General features: G+C 33.3%; 1 protein-coding gene across 1 annotated transcript in view; it reads right to left on the reverse strand.

Moving 5' to 3' along the window:
- The window catches only part of LOC114336813 (zinc finger protein 891-like), a 48,833-nt gene that overhangs the window by 11,516 nt on the left and 14,383 nt on the right, over positions 1-22,934 (reverse strand). The window contains exons 3-4 of the mRNA XM_050656910.1: positions 15,462-15,612; positions 15,264-15,382 (exon numbers count right to left, since the gene is read on the reverse strand). Of these exons, the coding sequence (XP_050512867.1) occupies positions 15,264-15,382; positions 15,462-15,612 (270 nt within the window). The remainder of the gene's footprint in view (positions 1-15,263; positions 15,383-15,461; positions 15,613-22,934) is intronic.

Here is a 22,934-nt window from a genome sequence, read left to right on the forward strand (position 1 = left end):
TAAAAACGTGGTTTTTTTGTTGAGCAATAAACATTTTTACTCATAAATAACTTGAAAAGTCTTGAGTTGACCACTTTGGTGGTGACACTGACAATTACACGGTATCGCCATATTTTACGTTGATTTACTGGGCTGTAACACATATAGGTATTTGTTACACATGTCGCATTGGGTAATTATTTTTTAAAGGGGGCCCCATTTCCAATTCTGCGGAGGGGGGACCCGACGGAGTTTGTTACGCCACTGTCAACACCGATGCACTACAATTCGAGATGACCGCTTGATTGTCAACAATATCTTAAGAAATTGCTTTTGCACTGCTGCTGAAACTCGTACGCATCATTTTGAGATGAGAAATGTTAATGTGAGTGAACGTACCATTAGAATAAGACTGAAAGAAAGAAATTTGTGGGCTTTCCGTCCAGCTCGTGCCCCACAACACCGTAGAGCTAGATCTGGTTTTGCGCGAGAATATGCTAACTGGACTGTGGCGGAATGGAAGAACATACGGTTCTCAGATCAGAGCAGAATAGACCTAAGGGGTCCAGATGGACGTCAGCTTGTCTTCTTCTTCTTTAAGTGCCATCTCCACGACGAATGTTGGCAATCATCATGGCTATTTTAACATTCGAGGCAGCTGCTCTGAACAGTTGCCTTGAACTGCAACCAAACCATTCTCTCAGGTTCCTCAACCAGGAAACGCGTCTCCTATCTACGCTTCTCCTAACTTCTATTTTTCCTTGAATTATGAGTCTCAAGATGTTATATCTTTCGCCTCTCATCACATGTCCGAGATATTGCAATTTCCTGTCTTTTATTATGTTTTAAATTTCCCTCTCTCTGCCAATTCTCCTTAACACTTCTATATTCGTGACTCTATCTATCCATGAAATCCTTAACACTCTTCTAAATGTCCACATTTCAAACGCGTTAAGTCGATTTATTGCATTTTAATTTAATGTCCATGATTTTGCTCCGTAGTAAAGCACACTGTGTACATAACACTTAATAGGGAACTGCACATTTTTTTATTACATAATAATGTTCAGTTTTGTATAAAAATGAGACTTCCAAAATTTCACGCTTCAAAAACTCATAATAACTTAGAAGTACAAATTTAAAGTCTTCTTTATTTTAAAATAGTTCAAACGACCCGTGACGTCACAGAGTATAACTATGTGGTTCCGTTTATGGTTATATTTACGTATATTCTTCTTCTTCTTCTTTAGTTTATTGGCCTCCACCTACTTGGGTATTTGCCCAGCTCGTCGTCGGGGAATAAAGGAAAAATATTTATATTCTAATGACATTTATCGTATGTCGTTGTAATAATATATACCAGTTTGTTGAGATTGGAGTTTGATGCAGTTTTTGAAGGAAAGGAAAGAAGGTTTACTATTAAAAATAAAACCATTTTGTAAAAGTACAAATTTTCTATGAATAGTTCAGACGATCAAAAACCTTTTAACGTCACATAACTGTATTTTTTACTGACGTTTATAATGTCTAATTTAAAATTATATTACAATTGGTGTAGAATGTAAACAGACAACCCCGTGACGTCACGACGCGTTTTGGGGTGGCTGGTATAAGTTGAATTTTTAGTCGTCTTTAGGGGCCAAACGAAAGACAAACAAAACTTTTTTATCTTTGATACAGGTTCTAAATTATGTTCTGTTGAGATTTATACCATTTTTTTCAATTTAAAATTTTATGCAAGTTCCCTATCAGTCTTAGTCTGAGGGCCTACAGTCATCAAAATGAAAGGTTTTCTCCATGCACTATAACCGAAATAGTGGATTACCGAGGAGGGTCAATAATGATTTGGGGAGGTTTCTCTTACGAAGCTTCAATATAGGCAGTACGATCTTATTTTGCTCGATATAGGCAGTGTGAATGCTCAAAGATACGCGAAAGAAGGTTTCCAAGACCATGTACCATGTCATACCTTTTGCACCGTTCACTGGTGAAAACTTTAGATTAATGCATGACAATGCCGTTGCCACACCTCAAGATTCAACCCTGAGTACCTTAATGAGGTCGGGATTTAAGTTTTACCATGGCCGGCACGGAGTCCCGACCCAATTGAACACGTTTGGGACAACCTCAAAAAACGGGTAAGAGCAGGAGTACCAGCCCGAACATCTTTATGAGAGCTCACGATGGCTCCGGTAGATGAATGGCACAATATCCTCAATCAGATATCCAGTATAACATGAATGGGTTGCCAAACGGTCTCCAAGAAGTCTTAAGGGCCAGTGGCGGCAACATTCATTATTAATACTCACACCATATTAACTTACCCCCCCCCATATTAACTTATTTATTATTAGCACCTAAGCAAAACGCTCGGACAGGTCGATTTTTAAAATAATTATAGTATGTATTATAGCATCAATGTTTCGAACTATACTAGATCCCTCTTCAGATGACAGTCATAACTTTGACTTTTTTAATGGGAAAGTACATCATGTGACACCTCATTTAAAAGCTTTTGAAATACCGATTACAAAAATGTATAATACTTACGCAAAATTTCGGCCCAATGCTTTTTAAATGCATTCATTTCTTTGAATCCTGAGAAAACTAATAGGAATTTATGAAAAATTTAAAACGCAGAATGAAAGATTACATTATTACCGAGGGCCGGAAGTCCCTAAAAACTTCTATAATCTTTATTTTAATAAGTTACAGGGGTGCAAACGAAGAGAAAATTTAATATGATTTTTAATTTCAAATATATCCTTCAAAAGAAACTTATAGTTTAAGCAACTGGACTTTCTGCCCTCGGTAATAGTGTAATCTTTCATTCTGCGTTTAAATTTTTCAAAAATACTCATTAGTTTTCTCAAATGCATTTAAAAAGCGTTTGACCGAAATTTTGCCCAAGTATTATACATTTTTGTAATCAGTATTCCAAAATGAAGTATCACATCATGTACTTTCCCGTTTAAAAAAATCAAAGTTATGACTGTCACCTGAAGAGGGATCGCATAAAATTCGAAACATTGATGGTATAACATACCATGATTATTTTAAAAATCGACCTGTTCGAGCGTTTTCCTTATGTGCTAAAAATAAATCAGTTAATATTGTGGGAGGGGGCGGGCACTTAATTAGACTATGATTTTCAAAATTATGTTTGTTTGAATTTTCTTCGAAGATTTTTTCAAAAATTTTACTGTTTTGTTTTCCTCAAAGGTGGTTTTTACCGTAAATGTCATAAAATGTGGTCCAAGAGAGAATTTCAGCAAATTGAAAGAAATACAAGGTGAACGGTTAATTTTGCTGGTGAGTGTAGATTGAATTGTTTCGATGGCAATAACCATAATTAAGTTTTGAAAATATTTTAAATTGACTCGTTTACAAAATCCGTTCGACTTTATAAATCTTTGACGTTTTCTTTTATTTTAAAAGGTTCCATTAATATAAATTTATTTCTTTAATTTTTCGGGCAGTGTAATTTACACGATTATATTTTTTATCATTGAAAAAATATTTTTGCTAAGCGATTTGTTAAAAGAAAGAGAAACGAAATAAACATAATTTTTTTGATAATATAAAAGAACTATCAATTTAGTCTAAGTACCTTAATAAAATAAATATTCCTTGTCTATAGTGCAGTGGGTTAATGTTTTTCTTGTAAACTATGTATGCGACATGAAAATAAATATTTCGGTAATCCATGTGTGCCGAGGCGCAGCACAACGCCTCTACGGTTTGTTTGGGTTTCTGAATTCAAGCTAAGCAGCTACAGGTGCAAGTTATTCATTAAATAATTAAATATACAGTGGTGGCTTCAGCTTAAAAAACAAGTAATTGGACTTCGTAAGTCCTAGGTTTTCACCCAGTGAAAACCTAGGACGTATTGGGACCTAAGTGATCGTATTGGGACCGTGCAAGTTCGGAAAAGCGACACCTGGTTTCATAGATTAGCAACATTCTTCGCACTTTTAATTATATTGGCCAATTATATTAGTCCTGGTTGCTGAATAATTGTCAATTCCATAGCACAAAAAAATTATAAGAAGAAAAAGTAAGATTTAGGTTATGTTATTAAAAGGTAAACAATTGTATACAGTAAATAAAATTAATTATTAAAATGCAGTACTGCAAGCAAAATACAATTATTTAAAGTTACTTTTATATAATAATTGCTTATCATACGAATATCAATATTTTTTAGCAACATATAATTTTTCTACTTCAATGACGTTAGGTATGAAATATACGTCAATTTGACAATTTCAATTGATAATATGATTTATTTAGGAAAGCTGCAAGATTTCTCCGCTATTCGCGCACGATCGTTTCTCGTATCCCCTCCAAGTACTTGCACACCGCGAATAACCGAAAGTCGATATTTGAAATCTTCGTGTAACTTTGCGTCAACTGATATACGATTTCACTAATTTTGAGTCATTTTTACTAAACTTTCGGTCATGATTGTTTAAACGGAAATGACTTCAAAACAGGAACTAAAGATTCAAACTCGACTTTTCAATATGGTAAAATTTTTTGGTCAAAATAAACGGAAGTGGCTAGAAAACCTAATTCTAGTAAAAACTGTTTTGTAATTTTTTTTAAACTTATTGTACTTTTGTACTTTTGTTTTAAAGTACTTTTTGAGTTATTCGTGGTTGATAATTTGCCATTTTCATTAAAAAATGTCACATTTCCGAACGGTTTTTTTGCGAATACCTTAAAAAAGTATGCATCTAACGAAAAACAAATATAAAACATTTATAAAGCTTATGAAAAATCAACTAGATTCGTTTCTTCACAAATCTTCTAGTTGTAATACAAAATGAGATATGGTAGGCAAAAATAGATTTTTTTTGTGCATGCTTAAATCAGTGTGTTCAACTTAAAATAACAGAGAAATGGTCGATTTTAGGGGTATAATGTTACAAATACCTTTTGTGGTTGTTGAAAAGACCTTTAAAATGAGCACTGTTAAATGTCGATTACAATCAAACTAGAGATATGGTGCAAAAAAATTGATGACTAATGTATCTTAGGGAAAATGGGAAGTATGTTTTAACCCCTCATCCACCAGAATTTAAATGCATCGTTTTCCTTCTACAATACATTTTACTATCGCGATATTTCTTTTTCTCCATGTAACCCGAAGAGATACGAATATAAGATACAGTACAAAAATGTAGGGTTTTTTCAGATAATAATTTTGTTTTGTCTTTCATTACTGTATCTCTATCATTTTCGAGTTACACGGAGAAAAAGGAAGAAAGATAAACCCATCCAACTTTTTGAACATAGAACTAATACTATAATAAAAGGTATTGTAGAAGGAAAACGATGCATTTAAATTCTGGTGGATGAATATGGGTTGAATATATTTCTCATTTTCTTTAAAATACATGTCATCAATTTTTTTTGCACCATATCTCACTTAATTTGAATGTAATCGACATTTAACAGTACTCATTGTAAAGGTCTTTTCAACTACCACAAAAGCATTTGTAGCATTATACCCTTAATATCGACCATTTCTCTGTTATTTTAAGTTGAACACACTGATTTGAGCATGCACCAAAAAAAATCTCTTTTGACCTACCATATCTCTTTTTGTATTATAACTAGAAGATTTATGAAGAAACAAATCTGTTTGATTTTTCATAAGCTATAAAAAGGTTTTTTTATAGTTTTTTTCGTTAGATGCATAATTTTTAAGGTATTCGCAAAAAACCGTCCGAAAAGGTGACATTTAAAGAGTAAGTATTAAGTTTTCAAAAAAAATATAGAACAGTTTTTGCTTAGAATTAGGTTCTCTAGCCACTTCCGTGATTATTTTGACCAAAAAATTTTCCGCCCCCCAGAGAAGGGGTGGGAACCACCCCCAAGATAAAAGCGCATTTCGGCATAGGGTAGACTTTGAATTAGGAGATAAGTAGAGGCTAGTCGCAAAATTTCATTAAAATTTATGCAGAAGGATAGAATTCGGAGGTAATATCCTGTTTTTCCTCTCATTGACTGGCGTACATGTGTTATACATGACATATTGGCCAATTATATTAGTCCTGGTTGCTGGATAATTGTCAAGACCATAGTCCAAAAAAATAATAAGAAGAAAAAATAAGATGCAGGTTATGTTTAACAAACGTAAACAATTGTATGTAGTAAATAAAATCAGTTATTAAAATGCAGTACTGCAAGCAAAATACAATTAATTAAATTTACCTTTATATAATAATTGCATATCATATCAATATTGTGGAGCAATATATAATTTTTCTGCGTCAATGACAGAAGGTATTAAATATACGTCAATTTGACAATTTCAATTGACAATATGAATTATTTAAGATAGATGCAATATTTCTCCGCGACTCGCGCACGGTCGTTTCTCGTTTCCCTTTCCAAGTACTTGCACACCGCGACTATTGATTATGTACTATAGAAAGGAACTACAACGTTAACGGGGTTTTATTATTTCATATGGTCAATTAATCTCTATATATGAAAAAACCGCGGAGTGCTACCATTTAAAGGGGTGCGTTTTTGAGAAATGGGTGAATTAGTCCCTGGGCACAGGTTATACTAGGGTGAGTTCTATGCACTTTTGGTACAAACACGTCTACATAAAAATTGTTCCTGATTAAATTTACTATCTAAATATAACTTTTTAAAGTCAAAGATACTTTTTTTTACAAAAATATATTCAAAAGAAAAAGCACAAAGAAACCCAAAAGAAAGAAATTTTGTTTTTTGTCCCATAACTTTTGTCCACGAGGATATAGGTATAGACATTGCTTCACAGAAAAAAAACTTACATATTTTCTCTTTAAAATGATGTTCAGGAGAGGTCATTGGGATTTACAGTTTTCGAAATATGATTTTTCAAAGTTCGCCACTCACAGCAATTTTGGGCAATTTTCCTTGTTATTTCGCAAATATTGTTCTGTAACTTTTTTCTACGTAACTTTAGGTATATACAATGGTACATGTAAGAGGAATAGAAATCAATTACCTTTAAAATGGTCTACTGTATAATGTTGTACGATTTCTTTTAAAGAGGTTATCTTTTTCAAGACTTTATACTTTTAACGAGTTTTTATATTTTTTAAGATTATTTTTAAAATTTCCCATTATAACTTTTTTTTCTATATGGAATATATTATATAATAAAAAAGAAAGCTTATTCTGTTTACTTTAAAATGGTGTATTATAAAAAATTCTAGGGTTATTTTTGAATAACATATGCTTTTTCAAATTGTAATAAGTACTTGCAACGATTTTTGATTTTAGGATTATTTTTTAAATTCCTCATTATAACTTTTTTATGTGATTGTGTGTTATGATTGAATCTTATTTTTTATAGGTAATACTTTGGATCCACTTGACTCGGCCGGGCAAACTTCAAAATATGGATTAATTCCAATATTTACTGTCAAAGCTCCTGCACCACAAGCTTTGCTTGAAAAAATAGCATGTAAATGTACCAAAGGATGCACAAAAAACTGCGGTTGTAGGAAGATAGGAATTAGTTGTTCAATATTTTGCAAAGAGTGCATGTGAATTAGTACTAATTGTGGGAACTCTAAGATAACTCAGGTGTCAGAGGAAGATATTGAAGCTAATGCTAACGAAGAGATGGACTTTGATTTTAAAAAATTTTCAAATGTCAACGTTTAAATAATTTTAACTAAAGTGATGTTTTTTAAGACTAATGTTTATGTAACTTTTGTAAAAGAAATTATTTTACATAATACAGGTAAAAAAATATCAAAGAATCACTCGGTTTCCATTATGTATTTAAATAGAGATTATATACCATTTTAAAGAACAGAAAGTAAGCCCTCTTTGTTGCCCAATATATAGATAGTATATTGTATATTCATGTACAAGAAAAGAAAAGTTATAATGAGAAATTTCAAAAATAATCGTAAACAATGTAAAAAATAATATTTTTTTATATTAGGTATTGTATAATATATAACATATTATATAATAATTTTATTTTATTTTTATAGTATAATATAAAAAAATCGTTAAAAGTATAAAACCTTGAAAAACCATAATCTCTTTAAAAAAAGTCGTACAACGTTATACAGTACACCATTTTAAAGGTAATTGATTTCTACTCCTATTACGTGTACCATTGCATATACCTAAAGTTACGTAGGAAAAAGTTACAGAACAATATTTGCGAAATAACAAGGAAAATTGCCCAAAATTGCTGTGAGTGGCGAACTTTGAAAAATCATATTTCGAAAACTGTAAATCCTAATGACCCCTACCAAACATAATTTTAAAGAGAAAATATTTAAGTTATTTTTCTGTGAAGCAATGTCTATACCTATATCCCCGTGGACAAAAGTTATGGGACAAAAAACAAAATTTCTTTCTTTTGGGTTTCTTTGTGCTTTTTCTTTTGAATATAATTTTGTAAAAAAAAGTATCTTTGACTTTAAAAAGTTATATTTAGATAGGAAATTTAACCAGGAACAATTTTTATGTAAACGTGTTTGTACCAAAAGTGCATAGAACTCACCCTAATGTAACCTGTGCCCAGGGACTAATTCACCCATTTCTCAAAAACGCACCCCTTTAAATGGTAGCACTCCGCGGTTTTTTCATATATAGATGTCCATTGACCATATAAAATAATAAAACCCCGTTAACGTTGTAGTTCCTTTTAGCTATCTTATTTTGAATATAATCAATAGCCTATTATCCCAGATAGGGTTTACAATATTTTTTTAATAATTTTCGTTATGTTCGACCTAATTTTTACCGCCACTGAGACAGATAAAAGAAAGAGTTGTTGACAGTTCTCAAACATGTGTTTGTTTGTAGTCACGTTAGATGAACGCAATTTTTTTTCGGCGACTTGCCAATGAACTCTTTAATTTAACACTGACAGGGCTACGGTTAATTTATAATGCAGCGTAAAAAATTGCGGAAATGATTTTTTTCTTTTGCGAAAAAACATTTAGCTGTATACACTCGAATGGTGAATTAAGAAAGTTCCCATTCATGTTTTGAAGAGATGATGTCATTTTATAGAATGTATGATATAGGGATATGTTTCGTACGTTTTTTTAGACAAACACATTTAGCGAATGTGAGGCTACTAACTTGTTTATACTTGAAATTTTAACAATTAAATAAAATGTGTATGAATTTTAATGAATTTTTTGAGTATTTATTTATTGGGGTGTCTATCCATTTACCTATTAGGGGTTCGCAATTACAGTAGACTCCCGTAAGTTGGGCCTCGGTTAATTCGGTCTCCTATTAGTCCGGTCGGCTCTCTGCCTGCAGTGGCCACCAATTTTTCTGCAAGCTTTTTAAAATATCATCGGTGACCAAAACTTGAGCCCAAAGCAAATAGACAATCAACGAAACTGGGTCAAATTTGAAAATGCTGCCCAGAAAGACCTTTGTCATCCCACAAGAAACATCTGCTATAGGGTTTAAAGTCAGAAAAAAGATGATAACGGTCGCCTTGTGTTCAAATGCTTCGGAGATCCACATTGCGTCCTATTTGTCATGGTAACGGGTCAATTGCTCGAATGCAATTGCTCGAAAATCAATTGCTCGACATGAAAATTGCTCGAAATACAAATTGCTCGAATAAAAAAGGAAATTATATATCTAAAATATTTATTCAAAATAATACAAAATATAGACATAAGAAAGATTCTTGAATTAGGACAAATTATGTGATATGTCACATATATAATAGTATATTAATTTATGCTGAAAAAGTATTTATTACAAATCTAAACTATCTTTGAACTTTTAAAATAATAAGAAAAATAACGGTTTTGATTTTCTCTCATTATGATAATTAGGTATTGTCATAATTTCCAGGTATTAGGGAAAGATTAAAATCATTAAATACCCATTAACATGCTTACCCATTACCAATGTTTCTTTATTGGGTATGTATTGGATATTTGTGGATATTTTGTGGATTATTGTGAATAAATATTTTAGATATATAACTTCTCTTTTTTATTTTATTTTATTTTATTTTATTTTATTTTATTTTATTTTATTTTATTTTATTTTATTCGAGCAATTTTCATGTCGAGCAATTGATTTTCGAGCAATTGCATTCGAGCAATTAACCTAGAACCATTTGTCATGGGCACAGCAGCAACACTGAGAGCGTTTAAGAACATAAACATGGAAACTTTGCCAGTGTATTATCGGTCGCAGAAATCAGTATGAATGGACACATATTTGTTAAAAGGGAATGGTTCGTCTACGAATTTGTTCCCAAAGTGAAAAAACATTTGACAAAATTAAAACTGCCCAGCAAATCACTTCTACTTCCTGACAACGCGCCTTCTCACCAGAAAGATATTCAGTGTGACGATGAAAAATAAATTAAACTGCTGTTTCTGCCACTCAATGTAACAAGTCTTCAACAGCCGATGGACCAAGGGGCCATTGAGTGCTTCAAGAAGAAGTATCGGTGACAACTGCTTTCTGAAGTTCTTTCCAAATTAAAGGCTGAGGACAACTTAGTCCTAGAAATATTGAAGTCAGTTAATATGAAGGATGTTGTGTATATGTCGGCCAAGGCATACGACGAAATACCACTGTCGACTTTTGTAAAGTCTTGGAAAAAACTTTGGCCAAATATAGAAGATAAGATTGACCAAGCAAACACAACAGCAGATGAGCCAAACAACATTCTTGTTAACGCACCTGATGACAATAGCTTATTGCACGACGTTCGGCAACTATCGAACTGTGGTCCCATTGTTGAAGAGGATTATTGGTGTGTATCACCTTTGAAAAGGAGCTACACAACCAGGTTTGAACGACGACGAAATCGCCGAGTTTGTCATTCGCCAGGAAAATGAGAAGAATATAGCGCGGCAAATGCTGCTGATAAAGTGTTTAAGAAGCCAAACCAGTAATGTACAATAAATGGGTATTTTTTTAGATAGGCATCATTTAGTTCGGCCACTTTTAAGTTTGACCTAGGGTCCAGTCCCGAGATGGCCGAACTTACGGGAGTCTACTTTAGTAAGTTTATTTTTGAATGCTACTTGTATCCGTAGATGGGTAGGTATTACCTATAATATTTTTGATTAAATAAGATTTAGATTAAATAATATACGAGTCAATTATTACGTCAATATGAAGAATAGTATAGAAACAAAAATGAAAAAACTTTAATATAAATAAATGTTTAATGTGACATTCATCCACCTTAACAAGTTTTTCTGCTACATTGTATATTCCGATATTTGCCTCTATTTTGTAAGAAAAATATATGATCCGAATACTAACCAATACCGAATGATAACAAATGCCGAAGTCAAACAGATGTATAGGTATAGGGCTATCGATGTAGCCCGAGAGATTAAATTTCAACGTCTAAGATGGGCTGGGCATGCCCATAGACCATGCCCAATTAAATAATAACCGCCTAACCAAGTTAATCTGGGAGGAAGCCCCGACAAGGAGAAGACCCTTATCACGTCCACAAAGGCGATAGAGAGATAGCATATGGTCAGATTTAAGAACAAAGGGGCCACTGACTCAACCATCATGGACGACCGTTCGAAATGAAAGCGGGTTGTGCAGTTAGCCAAGACCCACTCTGGGTTGTAGTGCTACGAGAAGAAGAAGAAGAATTGTACTGTTCTTAGAAAATAGTAAACTATGACTGTATAATATCTGAATTTATCTTTTATGTATTTCGTAACGTAAAGCGAAATAAATTACAGAGACTCAGAACAGATCAAATAGACGATGATGAAGTACAACCATTCAGTGTGGACGAGATAAGACAAACCATAAATGAAATGAAAAATGACACATTCACAGCACCTGGAAACATCCCCATTAAATTGATAGAACTCGGACCGTCAATACTGTATAATTGTTGGAGGAGATCTTTAATAAATGTAAAATCAAACAAGAAAATATTCTAGAATATTGGAGCTAAGGGCTTGTTTATCTGCAGGCGGTTTGCCAAAGTCGACTGCGCCGTTTACCTGTTTTACTGGAATTCACCCTAATGCCGCCTTTGAAGTTTCACCCTAATACCAAGGAAAATAGGGGGGAACAGGTTAATCGCGACGTTTACGTTGGCAAACCGCCCTATATGAACAAGGCCTTAGCGTGTATATGCTCCAACATGTTCTTTTCTGTATAATCTGTTAAACTACACAATATACATATCGCACCTCCGCTCAAAGAGGGTCATAACTCAAAACATTTTAAAATCGGTTTTATTGCACCAACAGTTTAATAGAACTATAAACTCCTATCGTACAAAGTGTCACGCCTATGGGTCAAGTATTTATCGTTAGATGACACTAGTGTCATTATATCACTATATATATGACACTAGTGACACAAATAGTGTCACATATCGACTTGTGCAAAGCATTTGTTCATCTAAGATATGTATAAAGCGTCGTTTGTAGAGTTAAGACACTATATGTGAGTACTTTATTCAAAACAATCTGCGTATGTGCTCAAGAAAAGTGACACATTTATCACTTATTTATCTTTCTTTTTGCAGTATTTTGTGTTTAATGTTGTTACTTGTATTTAAAATTACATCATTAAAAAGTAAAGTCTGTTAACCAGATAATAATAATGGTATTATATTCTGTACTCTGTACTGCAAGTGTCACTTTTAATAAATCATATTTCGTAAATTTTTCGTTATATTATCTGTATAGTGTCACAACTTAATTTTTTTTTAAATATCTTTTATGCTACTCTTTGAGCTGAGGTGCGATATGTGCTTTAAACAAATTTAAATGTACAGGGTGATTTAGCAAATGTAGCATGTAAAACACCCTATATATTTTATGTTTTTAAAAGCTCCTTAATAACCTGATATCAACGAATTATATCATAATTGGGTCTATTGTTAATTGCAGAAGTTAAGTTTAAGAGGCAAAACTGATTTAATCAGATATATTCTTAGTTACCTAATACCTAATATTTCGTAAGGTACTGCACAATGTCTACAATTCATGCACAACTCAGAGTACTTGGACATGTCAAACTATTTTTAAAGAATCTGTACTACGTTAAACATGATGTGGAAGTGGATATTTTTTTGTGTCGTAGTCAATATATGCAACACCATTGGCGGATACACGGGGAAGGAAAATGGGAAAATTCCCCCTCCTCCAAAAAGTTCCAAAATTAAAGAAAGAATTGTTGGAACATAAAAATATATGAGCTGACATGAATACAGACAGACAAATTCAAGCCAATAATACCCCTAGTTGGGAACATTAAGGAAATTGAGTGCATATAAATTATTATTTATATTTTTTATGTAGTTTGGGTTTATCTTTTTTTATGCCTTCTGGTTGGTGCTTCATTGGAAGTTCCCTGAAATGCAAAAATGTCTAGATCCGCCACAGTTTAACACAACCAATTAGCATTATAGACACAATCAACACAAGATCTGCTAGTAGTCCAGAAAGCCACTGCGCATCCCCTAGGAAAAATATTCTGATTCGGATTTTTTGCACAATCTTACTCAAAAATGACTCCTTTTAACAAATTTGCATGTTGCCAGGACCAAAATGTGGTCAAAAATTTTTTAAACGTTTTTTTTTGTTCTTTTTCCTAAAATTATTTTTTTTGCATGGAAAAAAGGTTTTTTAGGTTTTTTGGATCATTCCAAACAGAAAAGGTCTTTAGTGACTTTTCTCTAAAAATTATATTTTTTGACATATAAGCGATTAAAAATTGAAAAATTGCGAAATCGGCCATTTTTAACCCTCAAAAACTATGTGAAAAACTGAAAATTTGAATATTGCCAAGGTAGGTAGATATTCTTTAAACATCGATTGATGAAATCCTATCCTGAAGAGTTTTTTGCAATACAATATTCAAAACTCCTTTGTTTTTTAATTGCTGATCAAGCGTGCGCTACACTATTTTCCACCGACAGTATGGTGCAAATGAAAGGAATAAATTCGTTATTTCGTAAACCGACTACTTTAAGGAAAAATCCCGAAACAGGTCGATTTTTATTTTTAAGTTATGATATTGTGGCATATATGGTATACTAGTGACGTCATCCGTCTGGGCGTGATGACGTAATCGATGCTTTTTTAAATGAGAATAGGGGTCGTGTGCTAGCTCATTTGAAAGGATCTTCAATTCTCTATTCAGTAATATAAACATTTACATAATTATTTATACAGGGTGTCCAAAAAATTTTTATTAAATTAAATTATTTGACAAAAAAAGAAGTAGAAGGATACCCTGTATAAATAATTATGTAAATGTTTACATTACTGAATAGAGAATTAAATAACTTTTCAAATAAGCTACCACACGACCCCTATTCTCATTTAAAAAAATCATCGATTACGTCATCACGCCCAGACGGATGACGTCACTAGTATACCATATATGTCACAATATCATAACTTAAAAATAAAAATCGACCTGTTTCGGGATTTTTCCCTAAAATCACCGGTTTACGAAATAACGAATTTATTCCTTTCATTTGCACCATACTGTCGGTGGAAAATATTGTCGCGCACGCTTGATTGGCAATTAAAAAACAAAGGAGTTTTGAATATTGTATTGCAAAAAACTCTTCGGGATTTCATCAATCGATGTTTAAAGAATATCTACTTACCTTGGCAACATTAAAATTTTCAGGTTTTCACATAGTTTTTGAGGGTTAAAAATGGCCGATTTCGCAATTTTTCAATTTTTAATCGCTTATATGTCAAAAACTATCATTTTTAGAGAAAAGTCACTAAAGACCTTTTCTGTTTGGAATGATCCAAGAAACCTAAAAAAACTTTTTTTCATGCAAGAAAAAATAATTTTAGGAAAAAAACAAAAAAAAACCTTTAAAAAATTTTTGACCACCTTTTGGTCCTGGCAACATGCAAATTTATTAAAAAGGGTCCTTTTTGAGTAAGATTGTGCAAAAAATCCGAATCAAAATATTTTTCTTAGCGGATGCGCAGTGGCTTTCTGGACTATAGGCCGATCTTCTCTTTCCTCATATTGGTTTTCGATTCGTTCTTTTATCAGTCGACCGTACAACCTCCCCAATGTTGTCTCCTTTTTTGTAGATAGAGGTACACGCCAAGCTCCAAATTTCTGGAATATTTTGTTGTTTGATTTGACATTAATTTATTAAAGATCTCCTCAAACAATTCTATATTATTGACGGTCCAAGTTTTATTAATTCAATGGGGATGTTTCCAGGTGCTGTGGGTATACCTTCTATTTATAATTTAATTAATAATAATATAATCAATAGTACTTACAGGACACTTATTTGGTTTCTCCCCACTGTGTACTCTCATATGTATCAGCAGTTTGTATCGTGCATTAAATGGTTTGGTTTTCCTTGGACAGTTTGTCCAAAAACAAGTAAACTCTTCTCCTAAAATAAGCAAACAAATTACTTCAATTTTTTGTTTAGTTTTAAATATCAAATATTGATATAAATGTTATTTCATTACCTCGTTTTAGTTCTACATGGGATTTTTCAATATGTTTGACTAGACATGTCTGTGATTCATAAAACTGAAAACAGTTTTCCCATTTACACTGTACGTTTACCGAACTGCTAACCTCTTCACATTCTAGATCTTCCACATCATGAATTTCAGTCTAAAATATGAAAAAATAGTTGATTGATTTAAATTATTATTTTATATATATATACATATATATATATATATATATATATATATATATATATATATATATATATATATATATATATATATATATATATATATGTTACGCTCAAACTCCAAATTCGGACAATGTCCGAAATTACTCACTTCGCGATGTGGATAACGTGAATTACCCACGTCGCGGAGTGATCATTTTATTCGGACATTGGTCGAAGCGAAATACCTAGAACGCGTTGTGTAGAAACGCCGAAATTCGTTTATCACGGTTCAGACGTGCAGGTCGAGACATGTCACCCCCACTATCCTCACTGTTTGCAACCACTGTTAGGTAAAAAGTCAGGCAGCCAAAATGTTAAAGCTTCATCATCATCATCATTGGCTCTACAACCCATGGTGGGTCTTGGCCTGTTCCAGAATCAGCTTCCATTCCTTCCTATCCTTCGCCTTGGTTTTCTAATTTCGCACTCCTACGTTAGGGCTTATGTTAAAGCTTACCGAAAGAAAATTAACCCCAGTTTCAGTCGGCGATAAAGTTATGGTAAAAATTCCTGATGTCGACCGGGGCCGACTAGCTCCAAGAAATGTAATGGCTGTTGTAATAAATAAGAACGATGATTCCTATACCATTGGTACCAAGCATGGAGTTCTTGACAAACAGTGTTTTAGAAACCAGTTCCAGGTACAGTCGGAAAAATGAAAGAATATCCATGAACGAACATATAAAACACGCTGTATTTTCTTGTCACCGTGTCACAAAGAAAATTGTCCAGTGCAAGTACATGTAACAATAATTATTACATGTACTTGCGCTGGTCAATTTTTTGTGTGACACGGTGACAGGTAAATACAGCGTGTTTTATATGTGCGTTCATGGGTATTCTTTCATTTTTCCTGCTGTAGCTCCTAATAAATTTATTAATAACATCGATGTACCTGATGAACAGCTCAATATCCGCATAGAAGCAATAATGTCATCCGGGTCCAAACAAGGTTCCATAAGATGTGGATCCAAGAAGAACTGTTCGGGAAAATCTTGCAAATGTGTAAAATTTAACATAAAATACAATTCTAAATGTCACGGTAGCACTTCTTGTGCTAACAAGTAAAGTGAATATTTTCTGAAAAGAACTGTAATAAACATTGAAAGTGGTACATGTATGAAATTAATATACTCATATAAAAGATGTAGGTATATGTATGAAAACGTTTTTAAGTATTTTATTAAAGTTATGCTTAGTTTTTTAAAATATTTTACTGTTTAGTTTTTTTTAATTAAAATAAATGGAATTTCAAGGAAAATTTGATTTTATTTTACTTCCTATTATGGAATTAGTGTAGGTTATGGTTGTGTTTAAAGGCTTTTCGGCGTTTGCGCAGATTAAAAATACCCACAACCCGACGTGGGTAAAATAGATACCCACGTCGGTTTATGTGAATTATGGTTTAGCTCAATATCCGGTGAACGTGTTTATTTCGGCAATTGAGTACTTTCGTTTACCACAACGCGTTCTGGGTATTTCATTTAGACCAATGTCCGAATAAAATGCTCACTCCGCGACGTGGGTAATTCAAGTTGTCCACATCGCGAAGTGAGTAAAAATTTCGGACGTTGTCCGAATTCGAAGTTTGAGTGTAACATAATATATACATAAGTATTATTTATTTATTAGGTACTAAAAACTATTTTTACCAAGTGAAATATAAAAACAAGAAAAATAACTAAGTTACAATATGTGGGACACGTAGTGTGGTGGTAAAGGAGCCCAAGCGTAAACCTTGTACCCTGAAAATGTACCTCTACCTACAGTGGTTCCCAACCTTTTATGTCTGGCGACCCACCTTCTGATGTTTTTTCATATTCGCGACCCATCCCACACCCATAATAATACGCATATGTACGTTATTCAGACACTGTAAGAGCCACGCCGCGACCCACCGGTTGGGAAACGCTGCTTGGCTCTTAATGCAGGGGAGTTCGTTAAGGGGGGACGAAAAAAAAATCTATCCTTAGAAAAACTCGAAATCGTCAGATTAAGATAAGGTAAGATAAGTAAATGCAAAACAGTGTATATTTAAAAAATCTGACGATTTGAGCGGGGCGTAAGGTAATGGGTGATTCCCAAAGTTTCACAAGAAAAAAGCGAATATTTCGCGAAATGAATGACAGATTGAAAAACTAAAAAATACATACTCAATATTTTTCAAAAATCTATCGAATGATACCAAATACGACTTCCCACGGAGAGGGGTGGGGGGTAAATTTAATATTTTAAATACGAATCCCGCGATATTTCGCGAAATGAACATCAGATCGAAAAACTGAAAAATACACTTATTCAATATTTTTGAAAAATCTATCGAATGGCACCAAACCCGACATCTCACGGAGGTGGAGTGGGGGTTTACTTTAAAATCTTAAATAGAAGCCCCAATTTTTTATTCCAGATTTGGATTCCTTACGTAAAAATAAGTGACTTTTATTCGGGACATTTTTTCGAATTATGAATAGATGGCGCTATAATTGAAAAAAAAAACGATTGTTGGAAATGGAAAATTAAATTAAAAAATGGAAAGGCCCCACTAAAATGGAAAACTTTACTTAAATTTTTTTGGTTTTAGGACCTACTCTTCACAACCCAATAATAGGTCCCCAAAGCTCTCGAGTGACTGCACATTTAGCATACTTTGCTCCCCTACCATGGGCACAGCGATATGAAATGTTAAGATCGAAAATACAGGGAAATATAAGAGGAGAAAGGAGTATAGGAAGAGGAGAATAGAAGAGGATAAGGAGGAAGGAGTATATGAAGAAGGAGAGTGTTATGGTTGAAAAAGGTAAGGGACTGTTTTAAATGCAGTTCAATAGAACCCTTCAGAGCAGCGGTAGATAGAATAAAGATAGCAGCGGTAGATAGAGTAATGACGATGATGATGATATCTACCCAACTTCCCATGGGAACACGACACTTTAAGAAGAAGAAGACCAAGTGAAAAAAGAAATACCTATATTGATGGTATAAGTAAAAAACGCCGTAATTTACCACATTTTTACAATTTTTATGGTGCAACCTTTAGCAACCTTTACAGTGTATTGCCGAGTAAGTTTTAGTGAGACGTTACGTGTGTTTTCTAAGTCATAGTCATCATCATTAGCAGTTTTGCTCCCGTAAACCATTCCATTGCATTTTGCTTGCCCAGTTCCATTTCAACGTTGTAATTCTTTTAACTCACTGCGTCCGTAATACCAGTTTTTCTCCTAATTATTTGATTTAAAATCTGTTTCTGAGGGATATATTTAAAATTGGCTTCTCCATTGCTCTCTGTGCTACTTATATTTTATTGATTTCTTTTCTGGTAAGTGTCAATATTTCTGCTTCATACGTTAAAACTGTGAGTAAATACTGATCAATGTCCTTTTCAAGAACATAGGAATATCTGCACTAAAAAACTTTATTATTGTCTTGGATAAGGCAGTCCGAGACACAAGAATTATTAGAGATGGCGGTATAGTCCTGTCGCCAGGGGGGGTACAACGGCCTCCTTTATTCAGATGGACTTACCCAAGTTTTTTTCATGTATTTTGATACGTAGAATACGAATATTTTTTGGGTAACAGTTGATCCGGATGTCGATAAGATTGTTATTGACCAAGAACTTGAGGAATTACATAAGAGAGATTTCTCGCAAAACAAAACATTTTTTTTTGTATTTTTTGGTTCATTCTAAGTAAAAAATGTTCTAACAAGTTTTCCCGTAGGATGCTTAGTTTTCGAGATAAACGCGGTTGAACTTTCAAAAAATCGAAAAACTGCAATTTTTAAACCCGAATAACTTTTGATTAAAAAATAAAATAGCAATTCTGCTTAGCGCATTTGAAAGCTCAAGTCAAATTATATCGGTTTTGATTATTTGCATTGCTAAAAATTTATTGTGTTATTGTTAAACAAAGCTACAAACACCTAGTGCGTGAGTGATGTTTTCTCATTTAAAATCGAACGAGTAGGTAGAATAGGTACTAGTGCAATCGAGGCTATTTCTACGTAGCATGCGTTAAAACGCATGTAAAGGCACGGGAAACACTATGTGTTTATAGCTTTGTTAAACAATAAAAAAAGAATGTGTGTGTACTACTATGTACGCACGTAAGAAGATATTCTTCTATTATATAATAGGTAATTTAAACGAAGTAAATATACTTAAAAGGTTATTTGTATTTTATTTAAAAATCAAACTAACTTTCTTATCTACCACTTTCAAAAAATTTTTATTAAAACAACCAAAAATAAAAAAAAATATGAATCGCCCCGGGAATTGAACCCGCAACCTTCCAATCTCAGTGCTAACGCATTTCTAACTACTCCATCGAGGCACTAGAAATGAACATGTAAGTTCGGATATAATTACACAACACGGCGACATATAGTGTAAAAATGTTATGCTTACATAATATTTTATTAATCCAAAAACACAAGAATTATAATAAATAATACATTTCCTAAAACCACTAATATATTCTTTTAATGACTTATTTGCACGGTTACAGATACATACATACCTATCTTGAAAGATTAGCAATGAACTACATACTGTCAGTGTGCGCAGGCGCGCGGTAAATGTACAATTTTACCCTCAATCGATTCGCCGCTAAAGAAGAATATCTTCAAAAATAAATTTTTAGCAATGCAAATAATTAAAACCGATATAATTTGACTTAAACTTTCAAATGCGGTAAGCAGACTGACTATTTTATTTTTTAATCAAAAGTTATTCGGGTTCAAAAATTGCAATTTTTCGATTTTTTGAAAGTTCAACCGCGGTTATATCGAAAACTAGCCATCCTACGAAAAAATTGTAGAAACATGTTTTGCTTAGAATGACCCAAAAAATACCAAAAAATGTTTTGTTTTGCGAGAGATCGCGGTTATGTAATTCCTCAAGTTCTTGGTCAATAACAATCTTATCGACATCCGGATCAACTGTTACCCAAAAAATTCGTATTCTACGGGTCAAAATACATGGAAAAAACTTGGGTAAGTCCATCTGAAAAAAAACTGAATCCAATGAAACTGAAAAATGAAAGCTAATGATTTAGAAAATTCAAAATTAAATAAGACAAATAAAGTAAATTCAAATCATACCAATAAACTAAAAACAAAATTAGGTCCATCAGACAATTTAAAAATAATAAATAATTCACAAACAAATAAAAAGAAAATAGATATTGCAAACATTGAATTCCTAAATAAAGCTAATTCTACATATTCTGTAGGTAGCATAGTAACAGTAGTTACTGATTCCATGTCTAGTAATAGTAATATATCCACATGTATTTCCCATAATAATTCTAGCGAGGGTGAAATAAGTGAAAGGGAAGATGAAATCAGTGAAAATAGTACAAATATAAGCAACGTACAAAAAGAGAAAAGAAAAAGACTCAATTCCTTAGGAAGCGGCTCAGACAAAGGAGAAATTAAACGAGCCAAAGAAATGGACACATACCACAAAGAACTAGTTCGATCATTGGACACATTAACTGAACAGATGAAAAAAATGGAGGCGGAAAATAAGCGCCTAATGAATCAAATCCATCAAATGCAAGAAGAAAACAAGTTCCAAATGGTCAAACTAGAAGAGAAAATAACCGGCAAAGATCAAGAAATACAGAAACTAACTCAAAAGCTACTTGAGATGATAGACAAACATGCGGAAAAGGAAAAGCTGATTTTAAAATCGAACGAAAAACCAACGCAAGCTGAAAAACAAACGCAGAAGAAAACGACGGTAGAAGAACCAACAAATATGCATGAAAAGGAAAGACGTAGAACTTCTGCTAATAGTCCAAATAAAGAAAACTTAATTGAAATGGAAAACAACAATGCTGAATGGACAACCCAGCAGCACCAGAAGAAAAAACAAAACAAAAAAACCAAAATAACAGAAAAAAACGTCACAGAAGAAGAACCGAAAAATATTAGCGCTGCTGAAAAGCAGACATTAATAATACAAAAGAGAAATGAAGAAGCATGCGTAGCCAGAGGAATGCTAAGAAAGAAATATGAACAAGAGAAAGATCAACACACTGAAATAGAAATGGAGACTGAAAACGAAAATGAAAAAGAAAAATCGAAAAACAGTATTCCCAAATTACCAGCGCAAAAACAAAATACCGTAACAACAACAGAAAAAGAACAGCCAACGAAGGCTGCACCTAGACCACCGGCGATTATCCTCAAATCGATAGGAAAAAGCCAAGAGATATTACAAAAAGCCGCAGAAAGGGGAATCGGATCCGCTAATAAATTCGCTAAATCTGGAAGGTCAATCGTGATCCAGACAAATAATAGAGAAGGGTACCTAGCAATGATCAAGATACTTGAAGAACAAAATACAAAGAACCCTGAAAGCCCTATTGAATACATCGCATATCCAATAGATTCAGAACGCACCACAAGATTAGTAATCAGAGGATTACATGAAACAACAGAAACAAGCAATATACAAAAAGAACTTAACAAAAACGGAATCATGGCCATTAAAGTAACAAATATGATCTCCAAGAAGGAAGACAAGAAAAAATTGCCACTTTTCTTAGTTACAATAAACGAAGAAGATAAAGAAAAAATGAAAAGCTTGACAACTCTCTGTTACATGAAAATATATATCGAAGAAGAAATAAGAAAAAATACAGAAGTTATGCAGTGCTATAACTGCCAAGGATTCTACCATGGATCCAAAGCCTGTCACTGTGGAACTAAATGCGTTAAGTGTGGCGGATCACACATTAGCAGCGAATGCACAAAGGACAGGAACACCGAACCAAAGTGCGCAAACTGTGGCGAAGCCCACACAGCTAATTACAGAGGATGCTCCAAAGCACCAAAAAGAAAAACATACACCTCACAGGCACAAACAAGAAACAGAACAGAAGAACACACACCTACAGACAGAAGTACCAACAAAAGCTACGCACAAATAACAAAGACGACAGATGAATCTAAACAAAACAACGAAACGGCAAATCTCATGGCAATTGTAAATGAACAGATGAAAAACTTCATGTTCATGTTCGAGAGGATGACCAATGTAGTGAGTGCTATGGGCAATATTGGTGTAAACAGAACTAACTAATCAGTTGGGCGATCTGCGTATAGGGTCATGGAATCCAAATGGGCTAAAACAGAAAATTAACACCTTGGACGAGTTTTCCAACAGACTCGAACTAGACATCATAGCCTTACAAGAAACTAAGATAACGGAAAAAACAAAAACAAAATTTCCAGGTTATGATGTCTA

The sequence above is a fragment of the Diabrotica virgifera genome, chromosome 7, assembly GCF_917563875.1.
Source record: "Diabrotica virgifera virgifera chromosome 7, PGI_DIABVI_V3a".
Lineage (NCBI taxonomy): Eukaryota > Metazoa > Arthropoda > Insecta > Coleoptera > Chrysomelidae > Diabrotica > Diabrotica virgifera.